At 34.3% G+C, this 19,597-nt stretch overlaps 1 protein-coding gene across 1 annotated transcript in view; it reads right to left on the reverse strand.

Annotated features, from left to right (window-relative positions):
- Positions 1 to 1,263: 1,263 nt before the first annotated feature.
- AKAP11 (A-kinase anchoring protein 11) overlaps positions 1,264 to 19,597 on the reverse strand; it is a 35,210-nt gene continuing 16,876 nt past the window's right edge. Inside the window, exons 6-10 of the mRNA XM_021717907.1 lie at positions 15,485 to 15,640; positions 12,128 to 12,211; positions 11,309 to 11,355; positions 8,512 to 8,672; positions 1,264 to 5,168 (exon numbers count right to left, since the gene is read on the reverse strand). Of these exons, the coding sequence (XP_021573582.1) occupies positions 5,028 to 5,168; positions 8,512 to 8,672; positions 11,309 to 11,355; positions 12,128 to 12,211; positions 15,485 to 15,640 (589 nt within the window). The 3' untranslated portion in view covers positions 1,264 to 5,027. The remainder of the gene's footprint in view (positions 5,169 to 8,511; positions 8,673 to 11,308; positions 11,356 to 12,127; positions 12,212 to 15,484; positions 15,641 to 19,597) is intronic.

Genomic DNA, 19,597 nt, shown 5'->3' on the forward strand with positions numbered 1-19,597 from the left:
CCAATCTAAAATATTACCTTCCATCGCCCCTCTCCCCCTAAAATATGAAAATGAGAGGTGATTACAAAGTTAAAAAGATAGAGGGGGGAATGCAACATATACTCTATATAGTTTCTGTTGCAAGCGTAATGCTACAAAAAACTCAGATTTTTACTCTAATGCTTTTTGTGTAACAGTGCCACCAACAGTACATTAATCCTCAGATATCTGACCTCTCAGTCTTTCACACTTTTAAAAATCTGAGGTAATTCAAGCCCTGTTTCTCACCCTCCCCTCCCTTCCTCAGTCCTAGCTAAGATGCAAGGTCTCTCTGTGTAAGACTGTCAAATGTCCTTTGTCACATGTCCTGTTTCTTTTGAGTCATTTTTCCTTTTTGGACTTATAGTCTATGAAATCTTGCTTACTTTTTGTCAGCATTTTAAAACTTTTTTGAGTGACTGGGATGCACTTACACCCAAACTTTCCCATTGTTTGGTATTATTTCCTAGCACTTTGAAACATTCATGAAAACTTTTTCTTAAATTTCCTAATTTCTAGGCTTAAAATACTTAACACAGAGCAGTGAAACTATTTGTATGATACTACTGTGGTAGATACATTTGTCCAAACCCCCAGAATCCAAAGTAACCAAAGGCAGCAAACTATGGATGATAATGAAGTGTTCACGTAGGTGTCAACAGGCTGCAACAAATGTCTCTCTCTGTTGTGAAGTGTTGACAGGAGGAGTAAGTGAGTGAGGTTGGAGGGTGAGGTGGGGGAAAGGGTATATGGAAACTCTGTACTTTCTGCTCAATTTTGCTATGCACCTAAATCAGCTCTAAAAATAAGGTCTATTGAAAAGGTGGAAAAAATTACTTAAGACAAGGTCAAATTCCATCAGTGATTAAAAAAAAAAAATCAGCAGTTAACTTTTAAGAATCTCACACATGTGGCATGACAGAGGTATGAGCTCTACTTACCTTGGAAGGAGTACTCAAAGCAGGCCAGAACTTCATAACCATGTTCATATTCAAGGTAATCATAATATTCTACTTTGCTTTCAATTCAAAACAGAATGGTTAACCAGTCTTTTAAGGCACTTATGTCAGCATTGAGAGGAGGAATCCAGTATCCAGTTAAAAATATTACCAACTTCTCTTGTTTTCAAAACCCATGATCTGAGCATTTAGATCCTTTTATGTATCTTCTGTCATAGAAGTCCTACTTGTATGCTTTTTAGTTCAGCACAGAGTAGTAAATAAGACATTACAGGATGAAAACCAAGACCAGGCATTTCTTACATTTATTGAAGATCTCTTAGTTGGGAGAAGAAAGATCACAGGCTTAAACAATTGTAAGATAAAAAAACAATTAATTGCAAATTATTACAAAGGTAATTTTTGAAATTTTTTTGAGCAACTGCCAAAACAAAATTTTAATGCATCTCAAAGTTCATATTTTGGTAAGTGAACATATTAAATTACTGAAGAGCAAAAAAAGTTACTGTTACACAGTACACAATCTTAATGTAGTAATGAGCACAGCCAAATAAACAGCTATAATTATTCAAAGCTGCTTTTGCTATATAGTATATTAAACAAGAATGTAGATTACTTTTAACACTGCACAAGTAACCAAAGGTAGCAAATCCAGCAATATTAAAACCTGTTATTAAATAGTATTCAAACATTACAAACAAAACAAGAACCTCTAGAACTATAACTTTACCCTATGAAAGGAATGTACACAGATGGTTAAAAAAAATAAATAAATAAAGTGACAAGAGTGACTAACACTGTATCTACATCTTCAGAGCAGGAATACAGTAAATGAGTAAATGCTCATAGGATTCTTGCTGAAAATGAGGAAAAAATGCATTTCACTTTAGCATAATTTGTCTAATTCCCATTGAAGCTCTAATCCTCTCGTGCTGGTGACAAGTGGACAGGGTTTTAAATGGAAAAACATTTTCCTTACACCCTGAATATGGATGTGTCATTTAAAAAAAATTCTGTGAAAAGTTTCCCTTGAAAAACATAAATTTAAAGTGATATGCTGATGTGAAACTAAGTATATAATTGTGGAGAATAATATCAGCTAAATAAGTATACACTTACTTAAATCTGGCCTTCGGCGGAGTGATGAATCAAGATTAAACTGAATTTGGGGAATACGAACTAATGTCAAAGTCACCTGGGTAAACTATCTTTCACTTTATACATAGTGCATTTAATAAGTAATTAAATTTTCCTACCAACAAAATAAAACACTTGCTGAGGCAAAACTAAGGTTTATGAATTGAATTAATTACATTAGATATCTAAAAGGGTAAGTGAAACATTTTTCAAACTATAAAGATGTTATCACATAGCCACTGAGTGAATATACTACAGGTTTTATAATGCCATTTAAATCTTATCAAATTGTCTAATAGATACTGTCATCTTCTTCTGTGACTTATAAATGAACAATTCCTTTTGTATAAATCAGGAAGCATTTTTAAAATCAACAATACTAAAACTATACATGTAATTTAAACTTGGTTTAGGAAAAGAACATGGAAGAACTGCCACATTTCAGTGTGAACAAGGTTCTGAAAACCCCCATCAGAAGTCTCATTCACTTTCTTTCCACATATCACTTGAAAGTTTTATCGTTGGTAAACAGAGAACTCAGTTCAATGCACATAACAACTTTAACAGTTCTGAGTAAGACATATTTTTTAGGGTCAAAATGTACAGAATGGCAATATTACAATGTTACAATATAAATATGTTAAGCAGCTTTGTAATAAAATAAGACAGAATTGTCCTCAACAGAGCTGTTCTGAAGACTGAGCAACCAAACAAATCTAAAAGTCTTTGGAAAATCACAAAGTGCCTTGAAGTTTAGACTGTACTTAACTAAAATATACTGCTCTAAACTCAAATATTCTCTCTGTAATATCAGAAAGCTTAAACTCATGCTTCTTTCCAACATCTGCTGATACTTTAACATTTTCCTCTATGCCCCTGCACTGAACTGATGCAAGTATGGAGTTCCACTATTATTATTACCATCCATGCCAATACCTAATAACTGGTCTGTCATTATGTAATGGTTAAATAAGGAAACTCTGAACCTAGCACAGCTCCAGCAAAATGCAAAGAAAATAAAAATACAAGGAAAATCTCATCTCGAAATAACTATATACCATTAACAAAAATAAATATAAATCTTTTCAAACCACAGAAAATTTTACAAAACTAATATATTATCACTTTAGTTTAAAAGAAATTCAGTACTCAATTTTGCTGAACAAATCTGCACATACACCCAACTTACTAAACACAATTTGATAGATACTTATAAAAATGCAACCTAAACTTAATGATCAATTAATCCATGTTATAATTAATAAGAACAAACATTCCTAGACCTAATGTTTAAAAACCCAGTCCAGTGCTGCCACATCTCGAGTTCTGAAAAACTAAAGGCAGAAACAATTCTGATTATATGTTTCTTGTATTTTTCCACCTTAAAAAATATTTGAAGAAACTTTAGGAAAATTTATGTCTAAGGCTTGCTCTATCTTAAACTGAGAAAAACCAAAGCTTACAATGTAACGTCAAAATATTTAAATAGCTTTTGGAATTTTTCTTTAAAAATTAATTTGAATCCTTCACTATAAAGACAAATTCTATACTACAGTTATCAATTCACATTAACATAAGTGCCCTTATTCCCTATTTCCTGGCAGGGGCCATGTTCCTCTATATTTTGTGCAGCTTTCAGAACAGTCAGTGTTCAGGAAGAAAAAAGAAACGTAATGGAGTACAATCAAAGATCCCACAGAAAGTGACTGACCCTAGATCACAAAATCCACTAGTAGAAGAACCAAAAATTTACACACATATATCCACACATACAAAACCAAGACACAATCTTGGTCCTCTATTCATGTCAACTTGCAGTTTCTGAAGACAAAGTAGTAGGAAATGCAGAGCCCAGAAAGATCATTATCAGAGAACTTTACAAAATAGTGAAGATACATTTTATCAGGGGAACAAAAAATTCCAATTTTTCTAGAGAAAATGTATCCACGGTAAAGTGGAGAGTTTTTTCAAAACTCCAACAATTAAAACCATTACTGGGCTTTTCTAAAGGCATTTCCACGTTAATATTAATTTTCAAAATTTCAACATGTTTTGCAACTTCAATTTTCACTTATAGGATAAGCTGGAAACCCAAAATAATCAAAAAGAGAAATAAAAAAAGTATTACTGCACAACCTTTATAGACATTTTATTTTAAAGCACCTTTTTAATATTAACAGTGGGTTTCTAAAAAGAAAACAGTAAAATGAAAGAACAAACCACTGGCAAGGTTTACAACATAAATACACACAATTGCACTCGTGCCAGAATGACTGACAGCATTGGCAAATAATGTCATTTGATGAAAGAATGGGGAAGCTATCACAAAGAGTTTACAAAAACCTGAAAAACAAATGTTTATGCTAAGAAATTAAAGTTTAGAGAAATCAAAAAGCTACCAATAGCTGAACTATGAAAATAAAACTGGTTTTTAAAAACACAAAAAATCTACCAGAAAAAAAATTTGCCTCAATTTTATTTTCTGATGTCAAATCAGTTATTAATCAGTTACTATTTGTTTGCAAAGGAGCAAAATTATAACTCTATTATTGGAATCTATCCTCAGCCACTTCAGTGCAGCTTCTAGCAGCACTATTAGAAGGCAGAAAGAATGTGGTCAGACAATGCCCCTGAAAACCTCATGCTTATTAAACTTTCCTCCAAATGCATGTTCTTAGGGTCTTGACACACTACACACACGTGTAGAAGAGGAAATGAAGATAATATTTTGACAGATTACAAAAGTATGAACTATATACACCATGTGATAACATAAAGCGCTTAAAAGCTGTATATTCTTTCCTCCTAATTCACTTAAGATGTTAATATTCACTATTCAAATTTTATTCTAAGCATCTTTACTGTTTCTTCTCTTCCCAAACAAAGACTAAAATATACTGGGTTGGGTTTGTTCTATGCATTTTCCAAGAGCCAATCAAACAGTGACTTGCATCTCTCCTCACTGGAAGTGTTTCCTTTCATTTCATAGTATCGAAGCACAGCCTGCAGGAGGTCTCCCACTTTCCATCCTTTTTCTTGTAACCGTTTTGAAAGCTAAGAAAGAAAGATATTCAAACATGAACCAAAACCAATTCTATAAAATCTGCATTTTTATTTTTAACATTAGATGGAACAAGAATCCTGCTGTTTACAATTAAATACTGTTTCCTACTTACAAGGTCTTCTTCCCTAAACCACCACCACTTTACTCAAATTAGAAATCTTCCTTCCTACCTTTTATAAACCCATCTCCACAGAATGACACTTCAAGATTGCTGGAGACAGAACTCCACAAACCTCACCAAGGGGACAGACTGTGTGGGAATGCAGACGCTAAGTCTACAGGAAATTCTTCACCTAACTAAATACATGTGCCACACCCTCAATTAGGAATATAAAATAATAAAGCCAACGTCAAGATTAATAAAAGGATGCGGATTTTCCTTCCACAATATAAAGTTTGGTATTTTTCTGGAATACACACTCTAGCCTCAACGGAAACATGGCTTTCTAAGTTAAGAAATGTTAATGTTTCAAAAACGGTAACAACAAAAAAGCCAAAAAAGTAAATAAATACAGGTTTAAATAAACTCTGTGTCACCACTCAGACCAGGCCTTTGCTCTTTTTTTTTCCTATTAAGTTCTGTAAAAGTTCTTAAGAGTTGAAATATCTGTAAGCTAAAAAATATATATATATATATATATATATATAAATTTTCTCTATTTTAATAGCTTTAGGGGTATGAATTGTTTTTTGGTTCCCTGGTTGCTTTGTAAAGTGGTGAACAAGTCCAGGCTTTAAGTGTACTTATCATCCCCATTATTGTACACTGTACCTGATGGGCAATTTTTCATCCCTCTCCCCTTCTCATGCGCCCCCTTCTGAGTCTCCAGTGTCCATTCTACCATTCTATAAGCCTTTTTAGACCCTCACCTTAGCTCCCACTTATAAGTGAGAACATACAATATTTGGTTTTCCATTTCTGCATTACTTCACTTAGGATAATGGTCTCCTATTCCATCCAAGTTGCTAGAAAAGACGTCATTTTGTTCTTTCTAAATGCTGAATAATATTCCATAGTATATGTACACCACATTTTCATTACCCACCAAACAGTTGATGGACATTTAGGTTGATTCTATATCTTTGTAATTGTGAATTGTGCTGCTATAAACAAACACGTGCAGGTCACTTTTTGTGTAACAACCTCTCTTCCTTTGGGTAGATACCAAGTAGTTAGACTGCCAGGATCAAATGTTAGATCTACTTTTAGTTCTTTGAGAAATCTCCATACCATTTTACATAGAGGTTGTACTAATTTATGTTCCCACGAACAGTGTATAAGCACTCCCTTTTCACCACATCTGTACCAGCATCTATTGGTTTTTGATTTTTTAAGTAATGGTCATTCTGACTGGTGTAAGGTGGTATCTCACTGCATTTTTAATTTGCATGTTCTAATGGCTAATGAAGTTGAGCATCTTTTCATGTACTTATTTGCTATTTGCAGATTTTTGGAGAAACATCTACTCGGATTCTTTGCTTTTTATTATTGAGTTGTAAGAGTTCTTTATATATTCTAGGTACAAGTCCTTTATCAGATTTACAATTTGCAGATATTTTCTCCCACTTTGTGAGCTGTCTTTTCATGTTCTTGATGGTGTCCTTTGAAGCACAAAAGTTCTGAATTTTGATCTTTTTTTTTCTTTTTTCACTCACATAAATATACTTTTATATTTTCTTGTGCCTATATGATTATCTCTCACCTTCTAGTTATGCTTATGGTAATAATGCTTGCCCTATTACATAGTAAAAATGTCAGAATCAATAGTTTACTATCTAGAAAGACACAAAATGAAGTATTTCTATCATCATCATTATCACCAAAGATATTCTATACTTGCCTCTTACCTATTTCATAGCTTCCCAGCAGCCCTGTGGAGTTCTAGCCAGACATTGTCAATGAGGGTCATTATTTTTTTTTTTTTTTGAGTTGGAGTCTCACTCTGTCGCCCAGACTGGAGTGCAGTGGCCACTTCCGGCCACCGCAGCCTCGACCTGCTGGGCTCCAGCAATCCTTCCGCCTCAGCCTTCCGAGTAGCCGGAATTACAGGCATGCGCTACCACGCCCGGCTGATTTTTTGATTTATTGTACAGATGAGGTCTTGCTACCCAGGCGGGTCTCGAACCCGCGGGCTCAGGCAATCTGCTCACCTCAGCCTCCCAAAGGCGCGGGATTACAGGCTGAGCCACCAAGCCCGACTGAGGGTCATTATTAATAAGCCACAAACATAAGACACTGTCATCCACATTTTAGCATCCCACTTAAAGTGATCACGAAGGATCCCCTGGGGATGTTACAAGGGGAACAGGTCCCATTACCAAGCATTATCATCACTCTCAGCTCCACCTATGACCTTCCTTAGCCCTCAGTTTATCCAATACTAAAGGACTGATAAAAATGTCTCCCAAGGTCATTTCTAATACTTTCCACACCTATTCTTTCCCCTTGACAGATTATTTCCTGGGCATCCATTTCTGTCCAATTTTTTCCTTTTTGCCCCAAACCAGAAACCTAACTGGAAAAGACCAAAAAACCTAAGTAAAAATAAATGACAAAATACAAAGCAAAAAAATTTTGTATAATGTCTTTTCACACACTTGTTTCAGCATTATCTTTGTAAATTCTGAACCAGAAAATAAGAGTAACTTGGCTTTTCCTTCTTATTACTGATCAATCTACACTGCTTATTTGCTGAACTAGTCTATATATCCTAGGATAAGATTAAACCAAAGTTTCAATAAGGAAAATTATGGGACAAAAAACTTAAGACTGGAAATTGGAAATCTTGATAAATAAGGTGCTTGGAACATAGTAAGCACTCACTAAAAGTACGTTTAAGCTTTTACTAGTTTTTTATTATGCCATCTTCTCATACAAATGAAACTAAGTTATAAGAGAGATGTTATTAGGTACAATTATGAATCAATTAAATACAAAGACTAACTCAGTCTTTTCATTGGAACACATACAATACTTATTACTGGCATCTACCTTTGAGTACTTACTGTGTGGTAAGGATAAGGTTAAGCATTTTTATTAAGTATGTTTAATCCTCATAACCCCCTTTAAGGTAAATTATTTATTCATTTCCACAATGTTGCTAGGAAAACTGAGATGTATAACTTTCCCCAGGGTGCAGTGCTAGAGAATAACAGAGCTATGTCTGAACCCAAACTGCTCAACTGTATAGCCTAAGCATTTAACCACTCTGCCACCAATCACCAGGCAACTTATTAGACCAGTCAAGGATAAGAACATCATCTACTGTTAAATGAGAGACAGGGACAGTTGCCACTGTCCTCACAACCACTCTCTATAAGATAGGTACTTACTAGTATAAACTCCTTCTTTGTAGAGTCATGAAAATAAAGTTCTGCAACTTCAGCCTCAGAGGCAACAAGCCACTGAAGAATAATCCTTAGCTGAGGGTCTATTGTGCACGGCTCCATGTCAATATTTGTAATTAGCAGAGTCTTTTCACCTTGCCCCAAACCTAATATTTAGACAATATAAAGTAAAACTCATCAATTCAACTCTCAATATGCTGGTTGCCAAGTATGTACAAATATTTTTCATTTCTCAAGATTCCAATAAATACTGGAAAAAAATCCATCTTTTCTTACTCACACCAGCATAAACTAAAACATGTTTGTCTTTTGTAAAAAAAAAAGGGCAAAATAATGCTAAAACAAAGGAACAACTCTGATCATTTATTGATAACAAAAATGTAAAACACTATTTAAGGTACCGAATTCAAGTACTATAAATGCAATATTTTGTGTCAAATTATGGCCCTAAGTAGAAGGAGAGAAAATAAAACTACAGTTATCATGACCATCAAAATAAAAATGAAACACACAAATGAAAATCTTAAAGAACAGCAGCAAACATATGTATAACATGTATTACATCTTAAGTCTTCATCTAAGCTCTTTATATATACAAACTCCTTTAATCCTCACAACTACCCTATGAGGCAGGAACTGCCATCTCCATTCTACATGAGGGATCTGAGGCAGAGAGAGACTCAAAGTCTTACGGGGGCACGTGGCTGAGGCAGGATACAAACACAGGCAGTCTGGCTCCATGCTCATAATCACTTCATTCTTTAGACAAAATGGCAGGAGAACATCGTAGGCAAACCACTTACATCCCAAAAACCAACCAGGGAATTTTCTGGTAGACCTCTAGTATAAATAAGATGCTCTCAAGTTTATTTTCCTTTTTTATAATTATGTTTTCAACATAAAGAAGGATGTATCTCTGTTGATGGAAAAACTAAAGGCAGTGGACCAATATCATGTGTTGAATACTCCTGGTTAATGATAACTGAGCAGTAAAGAGACTGGGACACTCCCCCACCTTCCACAAGAGGTGAGCACCTGGAGCATGCTGGCAGACATCATGCCAAAACGCACCAGCAAAGGAAAAGTTGCTGATGGATGTTTGCAGGCCATTTTTAGACCACTATTATTCATTTTTTAGGATTTGTGATGGCCTCTCATTTAAATTTGGTCTGCATCACTCTCTAAAAATGAATTTATCTTTTTTCTCCCTTCTCTCAATCAAATAGGTTTGGTATTTGACATACCATGATTCAAGGCATAGTCTCTGGGCCTTTTTACAAACCCTGCAGAGTTCATGAGTCTGGAAGTCAGGTTACCCTAACACCTGTCTGTACTGCTGTTTTTTTCTCAGTTCAGAATTCCTGGTTGCCTGGCATGACAGGAGCCTTCAAATGGCTCTCTCTTTAGAGAAGTCACAAACCACTAGTGAAAGGGAAGGGAATGACACCCTGCAACTACAAAAGTGTTTTTTTTTAAAAAGAGGCCTGTTGCCTTAGGATTCCATAATTTTGAATCCTTCTGTAAATTCAGACCAATCTATCTCCTAATTTACCAATCTCTAACTTAACAAATTTAAAATTGGCTATAACTTTCTATATAATGAGATGTCTACAATCTCAAAAGTTGAGCTACAACATATCAACATATAATTAATCTCTTGATTGCTACCTACTCACAAAAGAAATCCTACACAGCCTGCTAGTGCCAGATGTAAATTTTTAAAAATAAAAACTTCATATTTGTATTAACTTGTATCTTCTTTTCTCTTAATCATTTCTCATGAAGTTAGTTAAGTTCATTAGAGAACAGCTTATTAGAGAATACCCACCATGTGCATTTGTGTTATGTATATCCTTTGGAATAAATTTGATCAAAGGTGCCACTTGGGAAAAAGTAAACAACTTGTATAGACAGAGTCAACACTTCAGTGAACAAAAATAAAGCACATATTACCTGGCCTATCAATAACTCTAAAAATATTGTCCTACCTTGATTTACATCTGATGAGAAAAACTTCTAGAGGCTCTATATGAAGAAAGTCTACTTACGGAGGCATTAGAACTAAAAAAAATAATAATCTTAAGTCTGAAGATCTTAGCTTGAAAACTGGTATGACGTCTCTAAACAAGGAAGTACCACTGGTATTAAACTAACTGAAACTCCGGTGTCATAAAGTACATTTCAAGAAATTATTTCAGCAATTTTCTGTTTGCCCACTTCTAAAGAAGCAATACAAAAATTTCACTGGTTCAAAAATATCTCAAAGAGTATAAATATTTCTTATTTATATGTATTACTCTATAGAAAACATTATTGGTATTTTCATAATTAGGAAAAAATAAGATTTGGGGAAAAACTCAAAAACCACCTGAATACAAGGAAAACTCGGCTTCAACATGAAGCTTCTAGGTTCACTCAGACATTCCAATATATGAATTAAGGATTACAAACCACGGTCCAAAATTCTGTGACCGATGATATCTAGTATTTATATAAGTGAAACTATATTCATTATAGAAAGCTTTGAATATTTGCTTCAAATATGTGTATCCATGAGTGTAGGATTGAAACTAGTACAGCAATCAAATAATATAAACCTCTTAACAAAAGATCTAAAACTAGACAAGAAAAACTAGCTCAAAAATATACTGATTTTTAATGTTTTACATAAATAACTCAGGGCCTATCTGATGAAAATGTACAAATACAAACTGTAAAGACTCTTCTAGGTAATGCTATGCAAAAAATATGTAAATACTTTGAAAAACAAATTGTTGATTACCTTCTACATCATCCTCATGTTCTTCATCTTTGTCATCTGGTCCATCACTTTTTGAAGAAAATAGCAGAAGCAGTTTAAAAAGACTATAACAATAGTATTAAAACCAATTCTTAAAAATGTGGTAAGGAATGATATCACAATATGACATATGACATATAGAAAGGGGAGAAATGAGAAGTAAAAAAGGAAGCTTTGCTTCTCACATCATTTCATGTTAAAATCTGAATTGCAAATGGTGTCTAAAATTATCAAATCCAAGAAGTCCTACCTTACCATGATATACAGAGCCAAGTAATTTCATAAAATGTAATTTACAATAATCTGAAGCTAAAATATCCTATTAATTTGATTTAGATAATACCGCATCTGAATATCATAGGATGCCATGAATAATTAAGTGTTCATTAATGCTTTGGCTGATGCCACTTATATATATATATTTTAACACAGTAAAAACACATTTCTCCTACACTTTTCTTATATATAAAATAAGAAACTACATAGAAACAAAGCAAAAAAAACAAAACAAAACAGAAATCCTGTAGGAAGCAAGCTCTTTTGAATGAAATAATTGGTAGAATGAAAAATAGCAAGCAGAGCAACACATGCATAACACATTTTGCAATTAAATGTCAGTCTTATCTTAACATAGCTGTATTTTTTTCATTAGATGTGAATTCATCAAGCAGAATCATGTCAAAATATAGAAGAAAGAGGTTGATACATACTGGCACTATAACCAACATTCTTTCAACAATATGACATCATGCATTAGTGGTGAAAGACTCATCAGTTTTCAAGTTTCTAGTCTGGACCAACCTGTCTGATGTTGGAAAGGATAAATTGTCCTCATACAAATCTCCTTCTAAACCAAGACTGCTCCAGCTACTGCTGTTACCATTACTGCCAGAGGAAGAAAAGAACAGAGCTGAACTAGAAAATGAATAGTAAAGAAGACCATTTTCCTTGGAACAGCATCTGTCCTTGATAACTGCAGGTGTTCTGAAGCTGTCACAGTGGAGTGGAACATCCATAGAGGTAAAGGGGGACCAGCCCTGCTACTCTAAAAGGTACCTGACAGGATCAAGATTCAGGAGTCTTTTCTTTGTCCTCAATAGATTATAAAAATTATTCTAAACTTACATAAATTTTACAGATTAAAACATCAGAATGGTTTTTAGGACAGCAAATGGATACATGAAGTAAGAAGTTTCACAATAAAATTAATGTCTTAGAGTTAATGTCTTATTCTAAATTAATTCTTTAGAATAGCTAAGGCTTAATCAACCATTACACTTGTCTGGCTGGCCAGTAACTAATGCCACACAGAGATAACTTCTTCCACTACGTAATCAAAAGAAGAAGAAAGCAACTATATTCTAAGACTGCAGCAAAGCAATTTTTAAAAAAGCAACCATGTTCAGAAACAAAATTAAACTCAATTTTTCAGATTAAAATCTCCAACATGCAATCTTTTAAAATTCTAATCATTCCTAATTATTAAAATCATTAGTAAGCACATTAGTTTGCAGTGATAGCAGCTACAGTTCTCAGTATTAGGCTAGACAATTATAAAAATTAATATTTACACAAACCAAAATTTTGGTTCTAAAAAATGAAATAACATAAAATTATTTCATGTGCATCAGTAAATATTGACATGGTTACTAAAAAAAATTATTAAAATTCTAAATCACTTTCGAGTAATTTCAAATAATTTACATATCCATATTTACTTTAACACTATCAAATTGTCACAAGACATAATGCATTTGAAAATAAAATTTAAAACTGAGCAGGGTCTTTTTAACATATGTTCAGACAAATATAGCTCTATTATAAAGTCATTAAAACAATCAGAGTTTTGCCCATGTAAGTCTGTTGTCAGACAAACTAAAAATGAGAAAATATACAAATAAAGAATGGAAAGACAGCTGTGAACCAAAGAGAAAATTAATTATCTTAAACATTGTATTTAATTCCATTAATATAATGATTAAACAAAGAAAAAATATAAAATTAAAATTCTACCCATAGCAATGATTCCACTACTTAATAAATAATAAAGATCCATCACCAAAGTATTATGTAAACATGAAAAAAACCCAGCTAAACAAGGTGAAAGACTAAAACTTCAAACTCTAACTAACCTCATCTCTCCCTCTCCCAACCAGGTTTTGTATATCAAAATGGGTCAGATTTGAAGTCAGTTATTTATAAAATACCACTTCTAACTAGGGTGACCAAATACATTTTTAATTTAACCAGGACACTTTTTAAAGTGAAAGAAGTCACCATTAATAATTACAACAGAACAGCAGAAGTCAGACTACACTGAGTCAAGTGAGAGGAATGATCACCCTATATTAAAATATATCAATATTTAAAAACTTAATTTCTTCACCAAACAAGAGTCTTCCCACTTTACTCATGAAACAGTCCTCCTTTTATCATTTTCTTTTATGTCTTTTCATATTTCTAATGTGTAGAACAGGTGTACTTAAACCCTCAAATAGGTGGTAGTCCAGTACTAAAATTCTTTATTGCGGCTTTCTTTATTGAAAACTAGTAATTCTGACACAGCTCATAAAAATTATCTCAAAAATTCTATAAGTCTGGCCCTATCTGTTATGTCATCTAATTCATAACTTCTAAGAGAGTCACAAATTACCTGAAATATTTAAGAGAAACACATACATAGGCCAGTTCTCTTTCTGATCAAATAATTATACAATCTTATTGAACACTTGTGAAAATCTTAACTTATTGTGTTTTTTAGTTGTCCTCTACTGAACTTCCTACTTATAATGAAAGCGCAAGGAGTTTCAAATCACTAAAGTCTTTATCTCCCACCTTGATCTCTGTACCAAAAAAAACAGTATCTACAGCAATTATCATCAAAAGATGCAAAGTATAAAGCAATACAACTTCAAGTGTGGCCTCTGCACTAAAATCACTCAAAGTGCTTATGAAGCATGCAGATTCTCAGGATCTGCCATTGACCTAATACATCTCCATCCCTGGAGGTGAGGCCCTGGAAACTGTATATTCACCGAGCACACCACCAACCCTGGATGAGTCCCACTATCTTTTTCTAATACCACATAGTACCATTCACTCATATAACATTCTACAGAGTTGTTCAGCTGGTTACAGGTCTGCCTGTTGCCACTAGCTCTACCCATACATAATTCCTTCCATTTTCATACCAGGATACTTCATAAAAACATTAATACTTACTGGTCAATTGAAGCACTTAGTAAAAATACTGAGATGAAATGATCTAACGGGTGAAAAGCCATTCCTTTCCTTACATTACCTCAGCCCCTCCTTCAACAGTCATCTTCCCGCCCCCTCCTGGTTTGCCTGTTCAGCTGACATGTCACAGGGTCCTTTCCACATATCCCAGAAACCACAAGTATGCTGAGAATCCTTTCCTCTCTCTAGACTCAGAGAGATAATATCTGTTATTTCCAGATAGTATCTGTTATTTCCAGTTATCAGGTAATGTGAATAAAGGTTTTTATAAAATTTTATAGGTTAGTCAGGAATGCCTTTAGGTAGAGGTAAGAATATAAGAAACAACTGCATCATAATTAATAAAAATCTTACAAACACCATTGTTATGAACAAAATTAAGAAAAGTTATGTATGTCTTCTGCTATATAACACAAAATCTATTTTTATAATGGCTTTGATTTATGTATTTTCAATCATTCAAGAATAAATGTTCCAAGTTACTAGTTCCTAACAGCAGGACAAGTAAGGATCCCATTCCAACAGATACTATTGTAACTAATATAGGGAAAATTACAGGGCTATGTTGGAGCCTTTTACAGATAACTGTCCTTTTCCAATCATCTAAAGAAAAAATAAAGGCCCTCTTTTAAGTGAGAAAAAATACTTTCCTCAAAAGTCTGGGAAAAGCTTAAAAAGCATAAAATTAAACATTTACAATATTTTTCAAATCAAATACTGGCATACTCAAAGAAGATTAGCTGGGCTAATTACTGAATTTAATAAACATCAAAAACCATTAGAAAAACATTGTGAACAATAAAACAACATTTTGAAAATAATGGCAGATTTCAAATTTAGAGTTTTTAAATAATACTCTATAAATGTATATAGCTCACTTCTGAGGTCTGAGGACCTAAATTACAAAATATTAGTTACCTTTCACTTAGATGATGAAAACTGCTGCTTTCATCTTGGTGTTCATCTTCAAAACTTAAATTGGACCAGCTGCCAGTGCTGTCATCACCAAAACTGAGATTCATCTGTGGGCTACCAAAAGACTCACTTAACTGAAAGTCTTCTATTTCTTTTGAACTAAAAAGAAGATAAAAGAAAAAAAATCAAGCTTAAGCATCACAGATTCTGAATTTATAAGATTATTAGATAAAGATGACAAAGACAAAAAATGATATTAAGAATCAGACCATAATCATTCAAATTATGGTTCATTTAATCCTGTCTGCTAATAAAAATACTTTGCAGGATAGCATATTAATTTCAAAGTTAACCAAGGCACCTACCTACACCCCTCACTTATCTTGTTAATCTAATAAGAATCTATTCCTAGAGCATCATTTCTCTAAATTCCACTTAAAGCAGTTCATATTTCCAACTGGGACATTTGGGGGGATATTTCCTAAGTTCATCATCTGCTCTGTAAAATGCAGATGAGCCTCCTGCTGATTTTAAAAACAAAAAGAAGTAGTTCTAGAAATTCTAGGACTGTCAATCAAGCCTATAATCAAACTAGGCAAACCTTTTCAATATTTTGAGCGTAATCCTTTTCACTTTGTTCAGTGAAGGGACATTTGTACTTTTATTCCATTATCACAAGAAAGTCCTGCTCAACTATTATAATTGCCTCTCCATATGTTATTTTCAACACAGTAATTTAAAGTGATGTTTTGATAAGGAGAGAAAATCAATCAGAATAAGAGCCTAAACCCTTAAGACATACTAGTTGGTCTCCTATTATAATGTCCATCTTAATTACCGTGATTCTCCTGGGCCAATTTCACTTCAGCAATACAGGACTTTTATTCCCCAATATGCAGACCCATCCCTTTGCCTAGAACCCTTTTCTCCCTGACTCCCATATGACCTATTCTCTCTCCACCCTTGGCTCCTGGTTCAAATATTACTTTGCCAGTATTTCTTCCCCTGCTACCTATTCAAAACTCCAAATCATCCCTAAAAGCTGTCACCCACCACCCCACCAGCACTCTCTAACTCTCTACTGCCTTGCTTTATTTTTCTCCCAGAGCACTTATCACTCTGTGACATACTATGTATTTTACTTATCTATTGGTTGTCTTATTCCACTATAGCATAAGCTTCAAGAGAACAGAGATTTTTGCCAATTTTACTTACACCTGTTTCTCTGGTGCCTAGAATAGTGCCTGAACTGCTCTGTGCTTTTGGACATTCTCATTTTGTAAGATAAGGCAACCAGAATTATACTGGGTATTCCAAGGAAAGGCACACTAGAGTCTTGGACCATAAAAGTACTTCTTTCTTCGTTTTGAACACTTTTCCTTATATATACCACATTCTTATGATTTTGGCTGAAATGACTGACAGGATGGGGTCAAGAGAAGGGACTGTGAGGTTATTTCAATTCAGAAATGATAGCTCAGAATACAGTTGCTTTGCTCTTCTATGTACTATCATATAATTTCCCATTTGAAATTAACATGCCACCCTTCTGTACATTACAGCTTTATGAACTATTTATGATTACTTTCATGAATCAAACATTTACAAGACAAAGGATGCCAGTGAAATAATCCAAAGAACACCTTACCTTAAAGAATAACCAATTTGAATGACTCAGTCTCCTTCAAGTTTGAAAGATAAACAATTTTAACTTTAGAAATAAAAAAAATGTGAAACTAAACTGTACACACTAGAGTCAACTCTTCATTGGCAGCATTTATAGAACCCCAGCATTATTATTAAGAAAAGACAAGAGGCCAGGCACGGTGGCTCACGCCTGTAATCCCAGCATTTTGAGAAGCTGAGGAGAGAGGGTTGCCTGAGCCCACGGGTTCCAGAACAGCCTGGGCAACTTGGCAAGACCTCATCTCTAAAATAAAAAATCAAACAGTAGCCGGGCATGGTAGCGTGCACCTGTAGTTCTGGATACTTGGAAGACTGAGGCAGAAAGATTGCCAGAGCCCAGCAAGTCAACACTGGGGTGGCCGTGAGTGTGTCACTGCACTCCAGCCTGGGTGATGGAGTGAGACTCCAACTCAAAAAAAAAAAAAAGAAAGAAAGAAAGAAAAGAAAGAAAAGAAACAGAAAAAGAATTACACCAGCCAAATGCAAATTGGAATTGGATAGCATCAGCTTATAGGAAGAATTTTAGGGGTCTATCTACTCACCAAGCTCTAAGAAGAAAAAGTGGAAGTACTGAGAAATCAATAGCAAGGGTATTTTGCTAGGCCCTTAAAGTAATATCTTAGAAAATTTAGTCTAAAAAAGAGTCTCTTCCTCCCATGAAGGTGAGGCTAAAATGACCAGGAGGAGGGGAGGTACTGAAAAGGAGGGAAAATTAAAATAGCCTGAGACGACTTGTATGAGGAAATTTACTTCAATTGTCAAAAAGCCTAGTTTATTACCATGTATTTATTTGCATATTTAGTAGCCAGTTATTATATGTCTGTCATCATACTAGAAAATCTAGGAACTAATACACAGTCATGAAGAAAATGTGGATCTGGGACACAGGTTCACAAACACGTTTTCTGTAAAGGCACTGCTGGCCATATGACCTCTGTCCCAACTACACAACTCTGCCATAAAAAATATGTAAATGAATCAGCATGGCTATATTCCAATAAAACTGTATAAATATTGAAATTTGCACTTGATGTAATTTTCATATCACAAAATACTTTTAAAATTCTTTTTCCAACAATTTAAAAGAAATGTGAAAATTATTCTTAGCTTGCAAAAGTGGATGATAAGAAACAATTGGATTCAAGAGTCCTGGCCAAAATGCATCTCTCTATTTTATGAGACATAAGAAAAGAGGCAGTCCTTGTCAAAGATTTTTGAGTCCTACTCAAAAATCATTTGTGAGTCCTATTCAAAAATCTAGAACATCATGTGACTCAATTAAATTTCACCACAACTTGAAGTATTTTCTCTTTCCAGTGGGACTTACAAATATAATCCTAGGAACTAATAACACCAGTTAGTCCTGATGTTTACCCAGGAACAAAAGAATGAAAAAATCTTTTTTTGTGTGATACTCAGATCTTTGTTTTTGCGAGAGGTCACTCAGTATTATAGACTCTAGTTCCATCCAGGTTGCTGCGAAATTCATGATTTTGTTCTTTTTTATGGCTGTGTAGTATTCCATCATGTATATGTACCACATTTTTTAATCCAGTCCTGTTTTGATGAGCAGCATGGTTGTTTCCAGGTTCTTGCTATTGTGAACAATGCTGCGGTAAACATATGTGTGCAGGTATCTTTTTTATAGAGAAATTTGAGTTCTTCAGGATATATTCCCAGTAGGGGGATTGCAGGGTCATATGGGAGGTTGGTATTTAGAGTTTTTAGGAATCGCCACACTGCTTTCCACGAGGTTGCACTAGTTTACGCTCCCACCAACAGTGTAGAAGTGTTCCCTTTTCGCCACACCCTCTCCAGCAGCTGTTATTTTTTGAGTTGTTGATAATTGCCATTCTGGCTGAAGTTAGGTGGTATCTCAGTGTGCATTTTCTTAAGTTCTTATAATTTGAGGTTTTAGGGGTCCTGTTTGGACTATAGTTTTTAAAGCAGAGTTTGGTGTAACAGAAAAATTGAGAGAAAAGTACAAAGAGCTCTCATATTCTCTGCTCCTACATAGTCACAGCCTTCTTTGCTATCAAAATCTCCCATCAGAGTGCTACAGGTTTATAATCATTGTAACTACATTAACGTAACACTATCACTCAAAGTCTGAAGTTTACATCAGGGTTCACTCTTGGTGTTTGGGCAAATATATAATGCCATTTGCCTACCATTATAGTATAATACAGATTAGCTTCACTTCTCTACTAAAGATTCTCTGTGCACCATTTATGCTTCCTTCTCCCTAATTCCTAGAAACCACAAATCGTTTTAGTCTCCATAGTCCTGCCTTATTCAGAATGGTACATTGATTAAATCTTACTAATGTGTCTACTGAGGTACTATTTCTTTGTGTCCTTCCATGACTTGATAGCTCATTCCTTTTTTTTTTTTTTTTTGATTTGGAGTCTCACTCTGTCGCCCAGACTG

The sequence above is a fragment of the Carlito syrichta genome, unplaced genomic scaffold (genome assembly GCF_000164805.1).
Source record: "Carlito syrichta isolate Samal-C Ts95f unplaced genomic scaffold, Tarsius_syrichta-2.0.1 Scaffold311489, whole genome shotgun sequence".
Classification (NCBI taxonomy): Eukaryota; Metazoa; Chordata; class Mammalia; order Primates; family Tarsiidae; genus Carlito; species Carlito syrichta.